Below are 14,944 nucleotides of genomic sequence, written 5' to 3' on the forward strand. Positions count from 1 at the left end.
TTTTTAAGCATTCTTCAGGTGAAAAGGCACTAGGAAAGTTCCATGCTCGTTTCCATAGGACTAATATTGCCTCAATTTTCTAATGTTTTTCTTAGTGAGAGGAAAACTAATGTTTTTACAAACAATTGATGGGTGAAGGTATGGGTGTTAATATCTTTGAAATGGGTGTTAACGTCTCTACTAACTTTGGGCAGCAGGTCCGTTGCAGAGTCCAGACGGTTTGGCTCCTGACAGAGACAAGGGTCTGCACAAGCTTGAACTTCTGATCTTTGGGGTAAAATGACAGTAGTTTCAAGAGGGGATATGTGGAATGTGGTTTGGGAATGCTGTACCTTCCTAGTACTTCAGCAACGAGGAAAGGAAGAAGCCGAAATGCGGCCAGGAGCTTGGGATGAGGCTGCGCCCTCCGAAACAGCGAGAGAGAAAATCCCGAGGGCGTGTGCCCCGGTGGAGTCTCCCCTTTCATTCGGAAAAAAAAAAAAAAAATTGAAGGACTTCTCTTTTTGGTCATAAACCTCTCGCGTTTGCGAAATTCTACTGCCATTAGGCAGAATACACTTCTGGCTATTCACTCCGATTTCCCCGCTAACTCTTCTCCCCTGCCACGTCGTTGCTCCACCTTCTTCACATCTACTTCCGCATTCTGTTACCGCCGTCCTTTGCCGTCTGCTAGCGCCGTGAAGCAACGCTAAAAATCAATCTCATCGCTTCCCTGTAACCACCGAGATTCCTGCCCAGCGGACAAAAAGGGGCTGTTTGCCCTTTAACCCTATGCATCGACCCGGCCTCGCCGGCAGCAGCTCTCAGGGAACGACCGGTGAGTGATTCCCTCCGGGAACATGCAGCGTCCCAAGCTCAGTTCTCACATGTAGGGCCGGGCAAGGCAACCACATTCAGCACCGTTTGGGTACGCTCGGAGTCTTTCGGGCCCGTTCGGCCCCGCTCTTTCTCTCTCGTGCTCGCGCCGGGGCGGGGCTTTCCCGCGGGACGAAGGGGGGCAGCGGGAGCGCGCACGGGGCGTGGCTGTTCACAGAGCCGTGCACGGCAACGGGGTCTGGCTGTTAAGGCCGGGTTGCGGAAAGGAGTGGAGCGGGCACTAAGGGAATAGAAGCTCTCGCTGTGTTGCACAGCGGTCCCGGCAGCAGTCTGTGTGTCTTTGTGCGTTTGATTTAGAAACCATGACGTGATTTTTTCACTCTCACATCAGTAGTGAAAGCTTATGGTCCTTAAGCGTCTTTAAAGCTGGTTTTGATTGTTAAGGTAAGGCTTCACTATGTTTGGAGATGGGGGGACGAAGGTTTGATTCGGGGTAACAATATCACACCAATCACAAAAATTTGTTGTGTCTGTATTTTCAGTAATGATACTGATCTTCTGTAAAGCATTAAAGTTTGGTCTTTTATGTAGGTCGTGTTAGTAGTGGTGGGTATGGCCCCAGGCATGTTTATTTTCTTTTTTTTTTTTTTAGCTTAGTTGGCATCATGACTGACTTTGAAAAGAACCTGCATCAGGACGTGGTTTCTCAGCTGCATGATTTGGCTGCTGCTGGAGACACAACCAGGCTGAAGGCACTGCTCAGATGCTCCCCGTCACTAGTCAATGCAGCTGCAGGGAATGGCTGGACAGCTCTCATGTACGGTGCCAGAAATGGACACCTCGAAGTTGTGCAAGTTCTTCTTCAAGAAGGGTAAGTTGTTTAGTAGACCCCATTCAAGAGTTCTATTTTTCATCCACATTTTTTGCCCCTATCAGTTTTGTCTCAGAAGTAAATTTACCAGACAAATAGTGGCTGAATTTTCCTGAAAACTCAGTAAAAAGTATTCTATGTCAGTTTATTACTGGGTTCTGCTCTTGCATCATACTTTTCATGTTTGCTAAGAAATCTATAAGTTATAAGCATCTCTAAACTTAGTCCTTTGATATTCAAGATTATGTTGCCACTTTTCATAGAGGCCAACAGAACAGAACAAAGTTTGCATGCTAATTTCAACCACTGTATTGAATATAAATTGGGTGTATTTGATTTTTCCACTCAATTTTTTTTCTCTAAACTTGATTGTTAATCTTTAGTAGTGTAGAATGTTTGTTGGCTCTTCAGTAGGACATGACAGACTCACCTTTTCCGAAGCTATTTCAAATGGAAATTTTTTTAAAACTAAGTTAGAATCAAATGTAACTTATAACTGAGTTTAACATTAATCAAGCCCCTCCTAATTATGGAGGAAATCAAGTTTAGTCCATTCTGTAGTTAATGAATAACCTCAGGCATAGCATTGCACAGCATCCAGTAATCATCCCACCTGGTTTTGATTTTTTTTTCAGTCATACCCAAGACCTGTAGCCTCTGCTGGGGCTCAGAGTGGGGCCTTAGGTGAACCACTGGTTTCTACTACAATCATTACGTTCCAGTACATAGAGGAGTATCTCAGTGCCAGATTTTGTGTATTGAGGAATCTTTTGAGATGCTGGGGAATTTATCAGTTGGTAAATAGGATAACAGATTTTAAAATTATGATTTTCATCTAAAAAAAAAGATCGCTTTAAATGTCGTTTTCAGGGTTGCTCTCTCGGGCAACTGATTATAATTCATGAGATGATGCTGTGGCCTCATTGGTCTCCTTTTAATTAATGCTTAGAATAATTTTTTTACTGTTACAGTTGCTGGTTATATAAACATGAATGTCTATGAAGATAATATTTCATAACATTGCAGAGAATAATTCTAGAAATCTAGTCAGTTGGTTTTTTATCACAGAATTGTAGAATCATAGAATGTCCTGAGCTGAAAGGGACCCACGAGGATTAAGTCCAACTCAGAGTCCTGCACAGCACTGTCTCCAAGAATCACGCTGTGTGCCTGAGAGCATTGTGCAAACACTTGTTGAACTCTGTCAGACTTGGTGCTGTGACCACTGCCCTGGGGAGCCTGCTGCAGTGCCCAGCTACTCTCTGGTTAAAGAACATTTTCCTGATAACCTACCTAAATCTCCCCTGAGTGAGCTTCATGCCTGTCCCTTGAGTCCTTTTACTGGTCATGAGAGGAATTGCTTTGGCAGCAAAAACTTGTAGTTAAGTTTTGAATAGTTATTCTAAACTACACTCAAATCCCTCAAAAAACTACTGAGTTTAATGTTGAATCTCAAAATGGTCTTGTCCGTGGTACAGTCACCTGTGTATCACGAACAGCTAATATTGCTGGTATTCTCTGGTTGTAAAAACTGATGAATCTAGTACTTATTGCATAATTTGTACTTTACAGTGACATTTCTGTTTTAGTTACCAGTTTAGGTTATTTTGACCTTTCAATCAACCTCAACCTATTTAAGGTTTGAGTTTCTCTTTGGTTTCAGTATTAAAATGTATATGATGAGGCAACACTCCCTTATCTATTTCACTTTACAGATATCTGGGTAACTAAAAGATCCCTAGAGGAACCAGTTTCTGTCAGTAAGCAGAGGCTGTGTTCTTGATTCTATGGTAAATCATCTAATATCCTGAGTTAGAAGGGGCACTCGAGAATCAACTCTTGCAGCTACACAGAGCATCCCAAGAATCCCACCGTATGCCCATGTACCTGAGCCCATTGTCTAAACATTCCCTGAGATCTGGCTTCGTGTCCTGTCACTGGTCACCAGAGTGAAAAGATCAGTACCTGCGCCTCTGCTTTCCCTGGTGAGGATGTTGGAGATCCCAGTAACATCTCTCTTCAGTCTTCTTTTCTCCAGGCAGAACAAGCCAATTAACCTTCATAAAGCATTTCATTGTAAATGTTTTGTTGCTGCTTCCAGTAGCTTCTAGAAAGTAATGCATTAGATTGCTATGTTTTGCTTTTTTTTTTTTACCATTTTGACTACTGGTCATGAGGAGCAAACTTAGAACCTGACTTCCAAAGCTCTGGTTTTGAGCCTTTTTTTAAATGATTCCACGTGTTTGGAATTTTAATTAATTCATTGCCTTTGTACTACTTCACGAATTTTGGTGAATGATAATCTGGAAAAGATCAACAAAAATGTGAAATACAGCCTAGACAAAAGAAAAAGAAGTATACAGTGATTCCACTACTGTAAGGCGCACCAGATTATAAGGCACACCTCCATGAGTTGGCAAATTTCTCAACTTTGTACATTATATAAGGCACAACAGACTATAAGGCACACTTTTTTTTTGCAGCGAGGAGCTGCGCCGCACGCAACAACGTAATGCATTACTGGCAGGTGCTCGATTTGCAAACAGTTTTGAAAGATTGGCGTAGCCTTTAAATGCAGCCCCAGGCACCCTCCCCATGCCGCAGGCCTTGGCACTCCCGCCCACCCCCGGCGCCGGCTGGTGAGGCGCAGCTTGAGGTGGCCTTGGATGGCGGCGGTTCGAGGCCGCCAGCTCTCTCCCTCCCGGTGCGGCTCATGCCAGGCTGGGGCTGGCTCCCTCCCTCCCGGCGCAATTCGTACTGGGCCGGGGCTGGTGGCAGCTTCCTCCCTAACCACTCGGCTCATGCCAGGCCGGGGCCGGCACCAGCTTCTTCCCCCACCATGCCCAGGCTACAGCCGGCACTGGCTTCGTTCCCCCCACGCTCAGGCTGCAGCCAACACCGACTTCTTTCCCCCCTGTACCCGGGCTGTGGCTGGCACTGGCTTTTTCCCGCCTGTGCCCGGGCTGCGGCCCACGATGCCTTTCCCCCTCGTGCCCGGGCCACTGCCACCACCAGGCTCGCCCTGGCCCAGTGCTACCCTGCTGTCACCAGGCAGGCTCAGCTCAGCTTGGGGCTGTTGCGGGCTCGCACTTCCGGGTTGGCGAATTTGGCAACTTCGCACATTATATAAGGTGCACCAGACTATAAGGCGTACTTCCGGATTTGGACCAAAATTTTAGTCAAAAGGGTGCACCTTAAGTCGTGAAATCACTGTAATTATATTTCATGACTCTAAACATTTTGCCTAAAAATTATCCCAGTATAGACAGACTGTCTAGAAGTTATTGTACCTTAATAGTGTCAGACGTATACGCTGTAAGTAAGAATAATACAGCATTCGGACCCTTCCTGAACTTATTTGCTGTGGTAACCTCAGCTCTTTTCTGTTTCTTTAGGTGTGACAGATCCATCATTAATAAATCAAGGCAAACAGCTCTGGACATTGCTAAATTTTGGGGATACAAACACATAGCTAATTTGTTGGCTAATGTGAAAGGTGATCAGAAATCTATTTTTTCATCAAATGATGTGAAAGAATATGAAAATTATTTTGGCATGACACTTCTGGATAGAAGGACTGATAAAAGAACAGATTCCAAGTGGCTAAGTCAAAAACAACGCCATCCAGATACAGTATACATCCTCTTCTCAAATCTAAGCCCCTTTGTTACTTTAGGTGGGGGAAGTGAGAGCTCACACCATCCAGAAGTAAAGCTTTGCAGGCTATACCGCCAGGATGTTGAACAGTGCATTAACCAAACTGAAGAATGTACCTTGATTTTTCTTGGAGTGGAACTTCAGTTTGATATGAGACTGATGGCTGCTTGCCATGGAAGAGTTCGGCAAGATGAAGAAGATGGGTTAGTTGCTTGGTTTGCTCTTAGCATAGATTCTGCTTGTGCTGAAAAATTTAAACAGAAGTATGAAGGTTGTTACTTTCTTCACCCGCCGATGCCAGCACTGCTGCAGTTACCTGAAAAAGAAGCTGGTAAGATGCATAAAATGCAGCAAGTACAAAATGTATAATCAGATAGATAAACTTTGGCATTTCTTGAGGTATAATTCAAAGAAAAGACAAACCACTGCAAAGAAATAATTTGTTTTCAGTGGCTTTAGAAGTATTTTTATTTTAAAAACCTGGTAGTGGTTTTGTAAAGAATTTTGTATGTAAGAACATGTGCATTTGCAAAGGACTTATTTCTGCAATTATTACTGTAATTATTGACCATCATGGGTTTTAAACATTAAATATTCATGCCTGAGCATTATAAACATAAAGGGAAAAAAATTTGTCATTACTACGTTTTCAATAATTAAATTATTAATTACAAGAAATGAAAACCTAAGTTTTTTATAACTGTGTTGGATACTCATCTGACAAGGGGGTGTTGAAAAGTCAGGATGCCAAATTAAATTATTGCTAGTAAGGACATCATAACAAATGTTGTTAGTGCCTGCTGTTGTAGCAGTTTTGTTTTTACATAAGGATAAAGGGAAAGCTTGACTCGAACCTTAAGTTTAAATGGAACCATGCATTATGTCAATACCTGTACCCCTAAAACAGTTATCTGGAAAAGACTTGATACATGGAATTTTGACAGTTTGCCTACACAAAGTGACTTTTGTGAGAAACAGGGTATATTGATCTGGATGAATTTGTTTCTGAATGTGTGTAAATTGCCCTGTAGCTCTTTAATACCATGTTCTATTGCATTTGTTGTGCTGCAAAGAAAAGGGTCTGCATAACTCATGCTGCTCGACTTCTCTTGCAGACATGATTATGATTCAAACCACACCCTGACTTCGATTTTTTGTATTAAGCTTCACTACTTGATTTTTCTATGCTGTTAAAAGCTTAAAATGAATTAATATTTAATTTTGTGCATTTTCAATGTATTGTTTTAAAGGAGTAATAGCCCAGGCGAGATCTGTTCTAGCATGGCACAACCGCTACCGATTCTGCCCAACATGTGGGAGTGCAACCAAGATTGAAGAAGGGGGTTACAAGAAAACTTGCTTGAAAGAAGATTGTCCCAGTCTCCAAGGAGTTCACAACACATCATATCCAAGAGTTGGTGAGAATACTTGCTCAAAAGTGGCTTGCTTGTATTATATGCATGCAAATGAATTTATTTCTAGTTATTTCAGCTGCTTATTTCTGTCCTAGGTCTTTCATACTTGTTTCTCCACAGGTTATATGTATCTCAACTCTGTTTAAGGATTAAGTAGTTCAGGCTTCTCTTTCTTGCACTAGTCTGTGATACAGAATTGCTGTGACAATGCAAACCTTGTTTCAACAAGCAATATCAATTAGGAATTCCAACAGTATAAATGAGATATCAGCAGTATATAAGGGGTCGCATTTTACTTTTTTGCTTAGAACTAGATGACAGTAAAAAGGAGAAAACATAATGAGTTGATAGGATTTCTTAGACCAATTGTAGAAAATACTAAGTTAGAAAGAAAAAGACACATGCAATGACCAGAAGTGAGAAAATTTATCGAAGTGCAACATCATATGAGAAACTGATAGCAAAGAATAATTAAGGTCATAGGTGGGAAGTAGTCAGTATTTTGTCAGTATTTGCATTGTCAGCAAAGTGTCTGCTTATTTGGTGTTTAGTCAAAGAGACATTCTTCAGACCTCTGTGGTCAAGAGAAGGTGATAATAAAAGCGTTTGCTGCAGAAACTGTTGATATATGCTGGATGCATAGCAGATTAGTACTGTTGGTGCTCTAAGCAGATTGTGTGTTTTGATTACAGGTAATTTATCTCCTGCATTTAAAGTCTCGGTTAGTAAACTGCTTCTACTAAGCAATGTATGTTGCACAACAAAATAAAGAGCTGTCTTGCATGGAGAGAAACCCCAAAGGGAAATTACAGTAATTTCACGACTATAAGGTGCACCCTTTTGACTAAAATTCTCCCCTGAACCCGGAAGTGCGCCTTATAGTCCGGTGCGCCTTAACTGATGTACAAAGTTCGGAAATTTGCGAACCCGGAAGTGCAAGCTGCAAGCTGAGCCAGGAACCGTGAGAGCCGCAGCCGCCGGGTGGGGGAAACCGGGAACCGGCCCGGCCACTGGCCAGGGAGAAGCAGGGGGAAGCGGCGTGGCCGCAGGGAAGCACCAAGAAGCGCCCCAGGAAAGTGCTGAAAAGCGGTGAAAAAGCGCCGCAGGAAAGTACCAAGAAGCGGTAAAAAACGCCGCGGGAAAGTGGCGAAAAAGCACCATGGGAAAGCGTGGAAAAGCGGTGAAAAAACACTGCGAAAAAATGGCGAAAAAGCGCCCCAGGAAAGCGCCAAAAAGCAGCAGAAAAGTGCCGCGGAAAAGTGGCGAGAAAGTGCCCCAGGAAAGCACCGAAAAAGCGCCCCAGTAAAGCACTGAAAAGTGGCAAAAAAGCGCCCCGGGAAAGTGCCAAAAAGCAGCGGAAAAGCGCCATGGGAAAGCAGCGAAAAAGTGCCTCGGGAAAGCACCGAAAAAGTGCCCCAGGAAAGCACTGAAAAGCAGCAAAAAAGCACCCCAGGAAAGTGCAGAAAAGCGGCGAAAAAGCGGCAAAAAAGCACCCTGGGAAAGTGCCAAAAAGCGGCGAGAAAGCACCGAAAAGCAGTGAAAAAGTGCCGTGAGAAAGCACCGAAAAGCGGCAAAAAAGCATCACGGGAAAGCGTGAAAAAGTGGTGAAAAAGTACCCTGAGAAAGTGCCGAAAAGTGGCGAAAAAATGCCATGGGAAAGCGTGAAAAACGCTGTGAGAAAGCGCTACGGGAAAGCACCGAAAAGCGTCAGGAAAGTGCAGGAAAGCGTCGAAAAAACACCGTGGAAAAGTGGTGAAAAAGCGCTGCGTGAAAGCGCTGAGAAGCGAGGGGAAACCGGGACGCAACGCGGCCACGTGGTGTGAGCCAGGAGCCGTGTCCGTGCCAGCCGGCACTGGCGGCGGACAGGAGTGCTGGGGCCTGCTGCCCGGGGAGGGTGCCTGGGGCTGCGTTTAAAGGCTACACCGATCTTTGAAAAATGTTTGCAAATTGAGCACCTGCCAGTAATTTGTTACTTTGTTGAGCGCTGTGCGGCTCCTCACTGCAAAAAAAATAGTGCACCTTATAATCCGGTGTGCCTTATATGATCTACAAAGTTGCGAAAGTTGCTGACTCCCGGGGGGTGCACCTAATAGTCCAGTGCGCCTTATGGTCATGAAATTACTGTAAATAACACCCTACTCTGGGCATGCATGCAATTACAATTTCAGTATCATTTTTGTCTTTATATGCATTGGTATGGAATAGACTGGATGTTTTTACTGCATTTAAGTCCTTCAAATGTTGAAATATATTCATTCTATGTCCTTTGCAGATCCTGTTGTGATAATGCAAGTTATCCATCCAGATGGGAACCACTGCCTTTTAGGTAGGCAGAAGAGGTTTCCCCCAGGAATGTTTACCTGCCTTGCTGGATTTGTAGAACCTGGTAATTTTATTTTCCTTTATCAAATGTATTTTTTCGATAAGAGTATTATACCTTTACAGAGAAATTTAATTTTTGTTATCTCAAATTGAAGTCTGTTGCTTCCTGATAGATGAGTTGTTGCAATTACAGTAGTTTCACGAATACAAGCCACGCCATTTTGACTAAAATTTTCCTCCCACATGAGAAATGCGACTTATACTCAGGAGCGGCTAATATGTGAATAATTTGCTGACATTTACAACCTCAGAAGTACCAGCCAGGGTGCCGAGCCAACCACCTGCTAGTAAAAGCCGGCATTTCGCAATTGTTACAAACTGTTACTCTGTTGTGCCACAGGTGGGGCCTGGCTCCCTGCAGGCAGCACGGGGGGTGGGGAGAGAGGCAGGAGAGCTCTCTCCTTCCCTCCTCTACCACAGCCCGGGGGAGAGACGGGGGGGCCCCGTGCTGCCATCACCGTGGCTCGGGGGGAAGGCGGGGGCCCTGTGCTGCCATTGCTGTGGCTCGGGGGGAAGGCGGGGGCCCTTGCCACCACCGCCGCGGCTTGGGGAGGAGGCAGGGGTCTCCGTCCCCGCCCACCTCCACCGCCACGGGAGCTGGGGGAGCTCCATCCCTTCCTACCACCACGGGGCAGTGCTGCACCAGGGCGAGCGAGCCCAGAGGCGGCGACCAGCCCTGAACAGCAACACCGGGCTGGGCCACCTGCCCCCGTCAGCAGCCCCGAATGGGCTGAGCCTGCACAGCCCGAGCTGAGCCAGTAAACCCCGCCCTGCCGCGGTTCTGTTACTAATTGGCAACTTTGTTGCATGTGAGTCCTTGCTGCGAACGACAGATACTTATACTCAGATGTGGCTTATTTATGGACAAAAAAATGTTTGCCAACAACCGACGATGCGGCTTATACTCAGTGCAGCTTGTATTTGTGAATTTACTGTAATATGCTAATTATGTACTTTGAAACTGCTGATTTATTAAAAAAAAAAAAAGCAACTTGAGAAAATAAAAATATTAGATTGTTTTCATATCACGTAGTCTTAAATCATTACTTAATGAAAAAAAATCATTTTAAAACACATCACCTTGGCTGGTGATACTTAACATTTTAGCATTGGAAAAGTAAGTGTTAAAGTGTTAAAGTTAACATGAATTTAATTATATGCTTATGTGTCTACAGCCTGATTGATTCTATGGAAGATAAATAGAAATTACATAATTCTGAAAGAAATAGATATTTCAATAGCCATGTCAAGCAATAATAGTTAAAATTAGTTACAATTGTAAGTACCTGCAGAACAACCTGTAAAACATTCTTGGGAATAGACTTTTATCACTAGTGAAATTATAGTGAATAAATGTATTCAGTAAATGTGTGCAGGTTGACATACAGTGACAGCATGAACAAATCTATTCAGATATCATTTGAAATAAGTCTAGGGATGGATGGATGGATGGATGGATGGATGGACTGTGTCCTTTAATTAACCTGTAATCAGTGGTTATAGCACAATACATGTGCAGCTGTAGGCTGGTAACCATCAGCATTCTGCACACATGCATCCACAGTTTTCTGTGGATATGGAAGCAAAGCTTTCCACTGAAGTTTCAATTTACAGTATTGTCTGCATGTGTTAAGGCAGTGAAGAATGAATCAGGCAGAAGGAATAATACCATGAAGAAATGTGCGCAAGTGTTCTCCTACTATTGTAATTCTAAATTATGATTTTTTGGTTGTAGTGTATGGTGTTGCAATCACACTGAAAGTCTAGAAAGTAACACAGTGCTAGTTACAAATGAATAGATCAGTGTTTCAAGAATAATTGTAGGAATTATGCATTTTCTGCCTAATTTTTGACATTTTAGGTCTACTACTAATAATAATGGTTTGTGTGTATGATGAATTATCAATAAATATTATTGTGGAGAAATTACTACACTTTATTTTCAAAGTTCCAATTTTTTTTTGTTGGCTGTTTTACCTTATTAGACTTTTGTGTCTTTGCCGAGGTCTTTGCCCTGATCTGTGAACTAGATCTTTAGAGATAGTTGCCATGGCAGTTTCAAGTCTTTTGACTCAGTTCAAAGCACAACATGTAATTGTTGCTTGGAGTATTTTCATGAGCTCCTTGGTCTTTGCCCTTTTTGATTAGGTGAAACCATAGAAGATGCTGTTCGAAGAGAAGTAGAGGAAGAGGCTGGGGTCAAAGTTTCCCATGTTCAGTATGTGTCTTGTCAACCATGGCCAATGCCCTCCTCCCTAATGATTGGCTGCTTAGCTTTTGCAGTGTCCACAGAAATTAAAGTTGACAAGAATGAAATAGAGGATGCCCGCTGGTTCACTAGAGAACAGGTAAAGTTCAGTTTCATTTTCTTCTGTTGATTAGTCTCTGACTGTTTTGGTTCAGGCATACAGCAGACACTTGCTTTTTCAGCAAGTCAAATGAGCATATGTACTCTTCATTTTATCATACTACAGTTGCATTATTTTGTGGTTGTAGGTTAGACACAACCAGAGAAAGATATTCACAGTAATGTCTGAGTTACTTACAAGCTCATTTTATGACATTTTTGCCAGTTTGCTCTTCACCTTTCCCTTCTGTGGGATAGCCAAGTTATTTTAATCCATTTCCTTAGCAAACCTATGCTTTTTGTGCAGAAGCACTGTTTAATAGCATTATTCATCACAGTTTATCCATACAAGCATGCTACCAGATTTGCTGTGAGAGTGGGAGTTAAAGTAAGGACTCTGGGAATACATTAGATGGAAGATATTTTTTTCATGCAGTACATTTCAATACCATGGTATTAAATGCAGCTTACTGTGCATTAATAAGTAATCCTACACTTAGTTTCCACCACTAGTTAAAGTATAGCCAAATAAAAGAGGCAGAAAAGATTTTCACAGAACTATTTCAGCTCATGAGTAGAAGGAAAGATTGTTGCACATTAGTTTTCATGGGTTTTCCCATAGGCAACTTAGGAGCTAAGCTTTTAATAACACTGGATATCTGCCTAGCAGTTCCAATTGTTTTGACTGTAAGTCACCTTGAAGGCAAAGTTAGTCACCTACAATCTCAGTGTGTTTCTGTTAACACTGGGAGCATTATTTTAAATGAATATCAGTTCCAAATACAACTAGTTACATGCAGATTGGCATACAACTGGAAGTAAATAAACTTCAAAAATGTACTAAAAGTATATTCACATGTTACTTGAACTGATTCAGAAGACCAGAAAAACACATCTCCTTTGGCACTACATATAAAAATTAAAAGAATTGTTTTTGTCACAGTTTAGAGCACCATCTGATGGTGCCGTAAAAAAACTCAATAAAAAATCTTATTTAGTATATTAGCGGTCTCCACAGTTCTGTGAGGAAGAAACTATCCTTTGGGGCACATTAAGCTCAAGAATGTCATAATTCACTTGATGTGGGACTTATCTGCATCTACCTTGCAGAATCTCTTAGTAACTCTTTAATGGGTCTAGCAGTGGTAGACTGCTAGATCATTGTAGGAAGATAATTTCTACATAATACAATGTTAGAGTCCATGTAGTTTCTAATGCTGTCTTCTAAATATAAAAATTCTGTTTTTATTGCAGGTTGTGGAAGTTCTCATTAAAGGAAGCCAGCATTCTTTCTTTGTACCACCAAGTCGAGCAATTGCACACCAGTTGATAAAACATTGGATTGGAATGAATGCTAATCTTTAATTCAAATAATTGATTTCTTTAAGTTACTTCTTCTATTGAGTGCTTAATTAGGAATAAATTAGAGCAATTTGTCTTGCGAATGTGTAACCAAGTGATTTTCTGAGCCTTTATGTTGGTTCCAGAGCCCACCTATGCAAATTTTTGTAAATGTTTTTAGACCTGAATTAGATTTGGACAAAACCCAATAATTATCACAAGCAAGCAAGTGAGCAAAAATAAGTAGAGTTGGTGCCTTGTTCAGTACAGGCTTGTTTTTTGTTCTAGAATGTAATTATTGTGCCTTTTGCTCTTACGTTTTTCATGTTTGATTTGGTCTTCCCTCACTGGAAGGAGTCACAGCATTACAAAGAGGTCTGTCTGACCTTGCCTGCTCTTTGAATTCTCTACTTACATCCTCGTACTTGGCCTTAATTATTTCTTTCTCATTTTTGCCTGTCTCCAGTCTTTAAATTTGACTTGTCACAGAAATCAACGTTCAGTGCTGAAAGCTTTACCAACTCTGGTTGTTTTCAAGTTAATAGCAAATGTAAATAGTGAATAGGTGTTACTTCGTATCTTTTATATTAATAACCTAATTTATATTAATATTTTAAGCAGAGCATTTACTCATCCATTCTGACTGGGCCTGCACTTACCCAATTGTACGTCAGCCTGAATTTAAAGGTATAACGCAATACATAGTTTTTGAAAAGAGTGTTGGAGAACTATCCCCGAAAGCCTAAGTAGTGGTGTTTTTGTAAGATAATAATGTACTTATTGATGTTAGTCAGTGAGTCATTTCATTCTCTGATAATTAGAAATGAAATTACAGAGTAATGGAGAAGGAGGAACAAGACATATCTCAAAATATGCACAAAGTTCTTTATTGGAAATAGAGATGCTAAGATTGTTCTTGCTAGAATCTTACAGTTGAAAGAAGTATATTAACTGCAACTATAAGACTGGGATAGCAATACATTAATTAAAATATTTATTTATGTGGTTTTAATGCTACAGTTCAGATTTGTGCCTTAATTTATCAAGTTATTCAAGATAATGTTGATATTTTAAAAAGGAAAGTATACTGTTTTGTTACTAATTTCATTATGCAACAGTCCATAGTCTGTCATTCTACAGTGATTGCAGTGATAGCAAAAGAAATGCAAATGACCTGAGGAAAGTCAATTATAGTGACAAATGTAAACTTACTTTTATAAGATTTGTTTATTTGGAGTAATTTAAATTGTTTTTAGCGGTGAATGGTGTTACATTTTTTCCAAAATTCTCAGCAACCTGGAATCAGTAAAACCGTTGTACAAATCCTGATTGTTCTTTTTTCCCCTCCATCTATTTCGTGCTATGATCAGCAGTTTCCATGTTTTTTTGGTAAGGCATCACCTAAGCAGTACTTTAAGCATTCTCTGACAGACTTGGAATATTTGACATATTATGTTGCTTCATTCTCTCCCTTTTTTCAGCCATACCTAGAAATAGAGACAGGTTATCTCTTGGGCTGTCTGGCAAGGAGAAGGAAACAATGCACTACTTCCCTTAAAAATTGCTTTTACAGAGAAGGCAAGTTGTGGAAAGCTGTCGTAGGCCACAGCTGTTGTATACCAGCAGGACTTCATGGTAACAATGGCATTAATCAGTTACAGGTTGCTCGTAAAGAAGAATATTGGAAAGTATACAAAAAATGGTGGCAGCTGAGCAATGAAAGGAAGTTTCAACTAGTTCTATGGTGATTGCATTTAGAGAGATGAACAACAAAGCAATGAGGAGCAGACAGAAGAGGGAGGATAAATCACAGAGCAAATATAAGTAGCATATAAGTAAGTAGTTTATCACTTTGAGGTAATTATATGTATATGACTAAAACCCATTGGAATACTAGATTTTTGCATGGAAAATTATGGTGAGTTTCTATAGAGATGTATTTCTAACAGTGAAACTCCAAACACAGTATCCCTAACCTGCCTATTTTTTTTTTTTTGAGAATCTGTATAATAGTATATATCTGCAATTACAATGCTAATAAGTAAATTGAAAAATTTCACTTTCCTACATGAAGAGAAATAGGAAAGAAAACATATGGCAAAGGAACAACACGTA

At 41.3% G+C, this 14,944-nt stretch overlaps 1 protein-coding gene across 2 annotated transcripts; it reads left to right on the forward strand.

Annotated features, from left to right (window-relative positions):
• Positions 1–486: 486 nt before the first annotated feature.
• On the forward strand, positions 487–13,846 carry NUDT12 (nudix hydrolase 12). 2 transcript variants are annotated; one of them, XM_033085028.2, is made up of 7 exons: positions 487–817; positions 1,469–1,687; positions 5,083–5,675; positions 6,595–6,762; positions 9,032–9,145; positions 11,290–11,489; positions 12,743–13,846. In XM_033085028.2, the coding sequence occupies exons 2-7, from the start codon at positions 1,482–1,484 to the stop codon at positions 12,851–12,853; spliced, it is 1,392 nt and encodes a 463-aa protein (XP_032940919.1). In that variant the 5' UTR covers positions 487–817; positions 1,469–1,481; the 3' UTR covers positions 12,854–13,846. The 2 variants fall into 2 exon arrangements, with proteins under 2 accessions (XP_032940919.1, XP_032940920.1); XM_033085029.1 differs by lacking the exon at positions 487–817 and adding an exon at positions 1,033–1,260.
• Positions 13,847–14,944: the final 1,098 nt, after the last annotated feature.

This window comes from Catharus ustulatus, chromosome Z (assembly GCF_009819885.2).
Source record: "Catharus ustulatus isolate bCatUst1 chromosome Z, bCatUst1.pri.v2, whole genome shotgun sequence".
In the NCBI taxonomy this organism is placed as follows: Eukaryota; Metazoa; Chordata; class Aves; order Passeriformes; family Turdidae; genus Catharus; species Catharus ustulatus.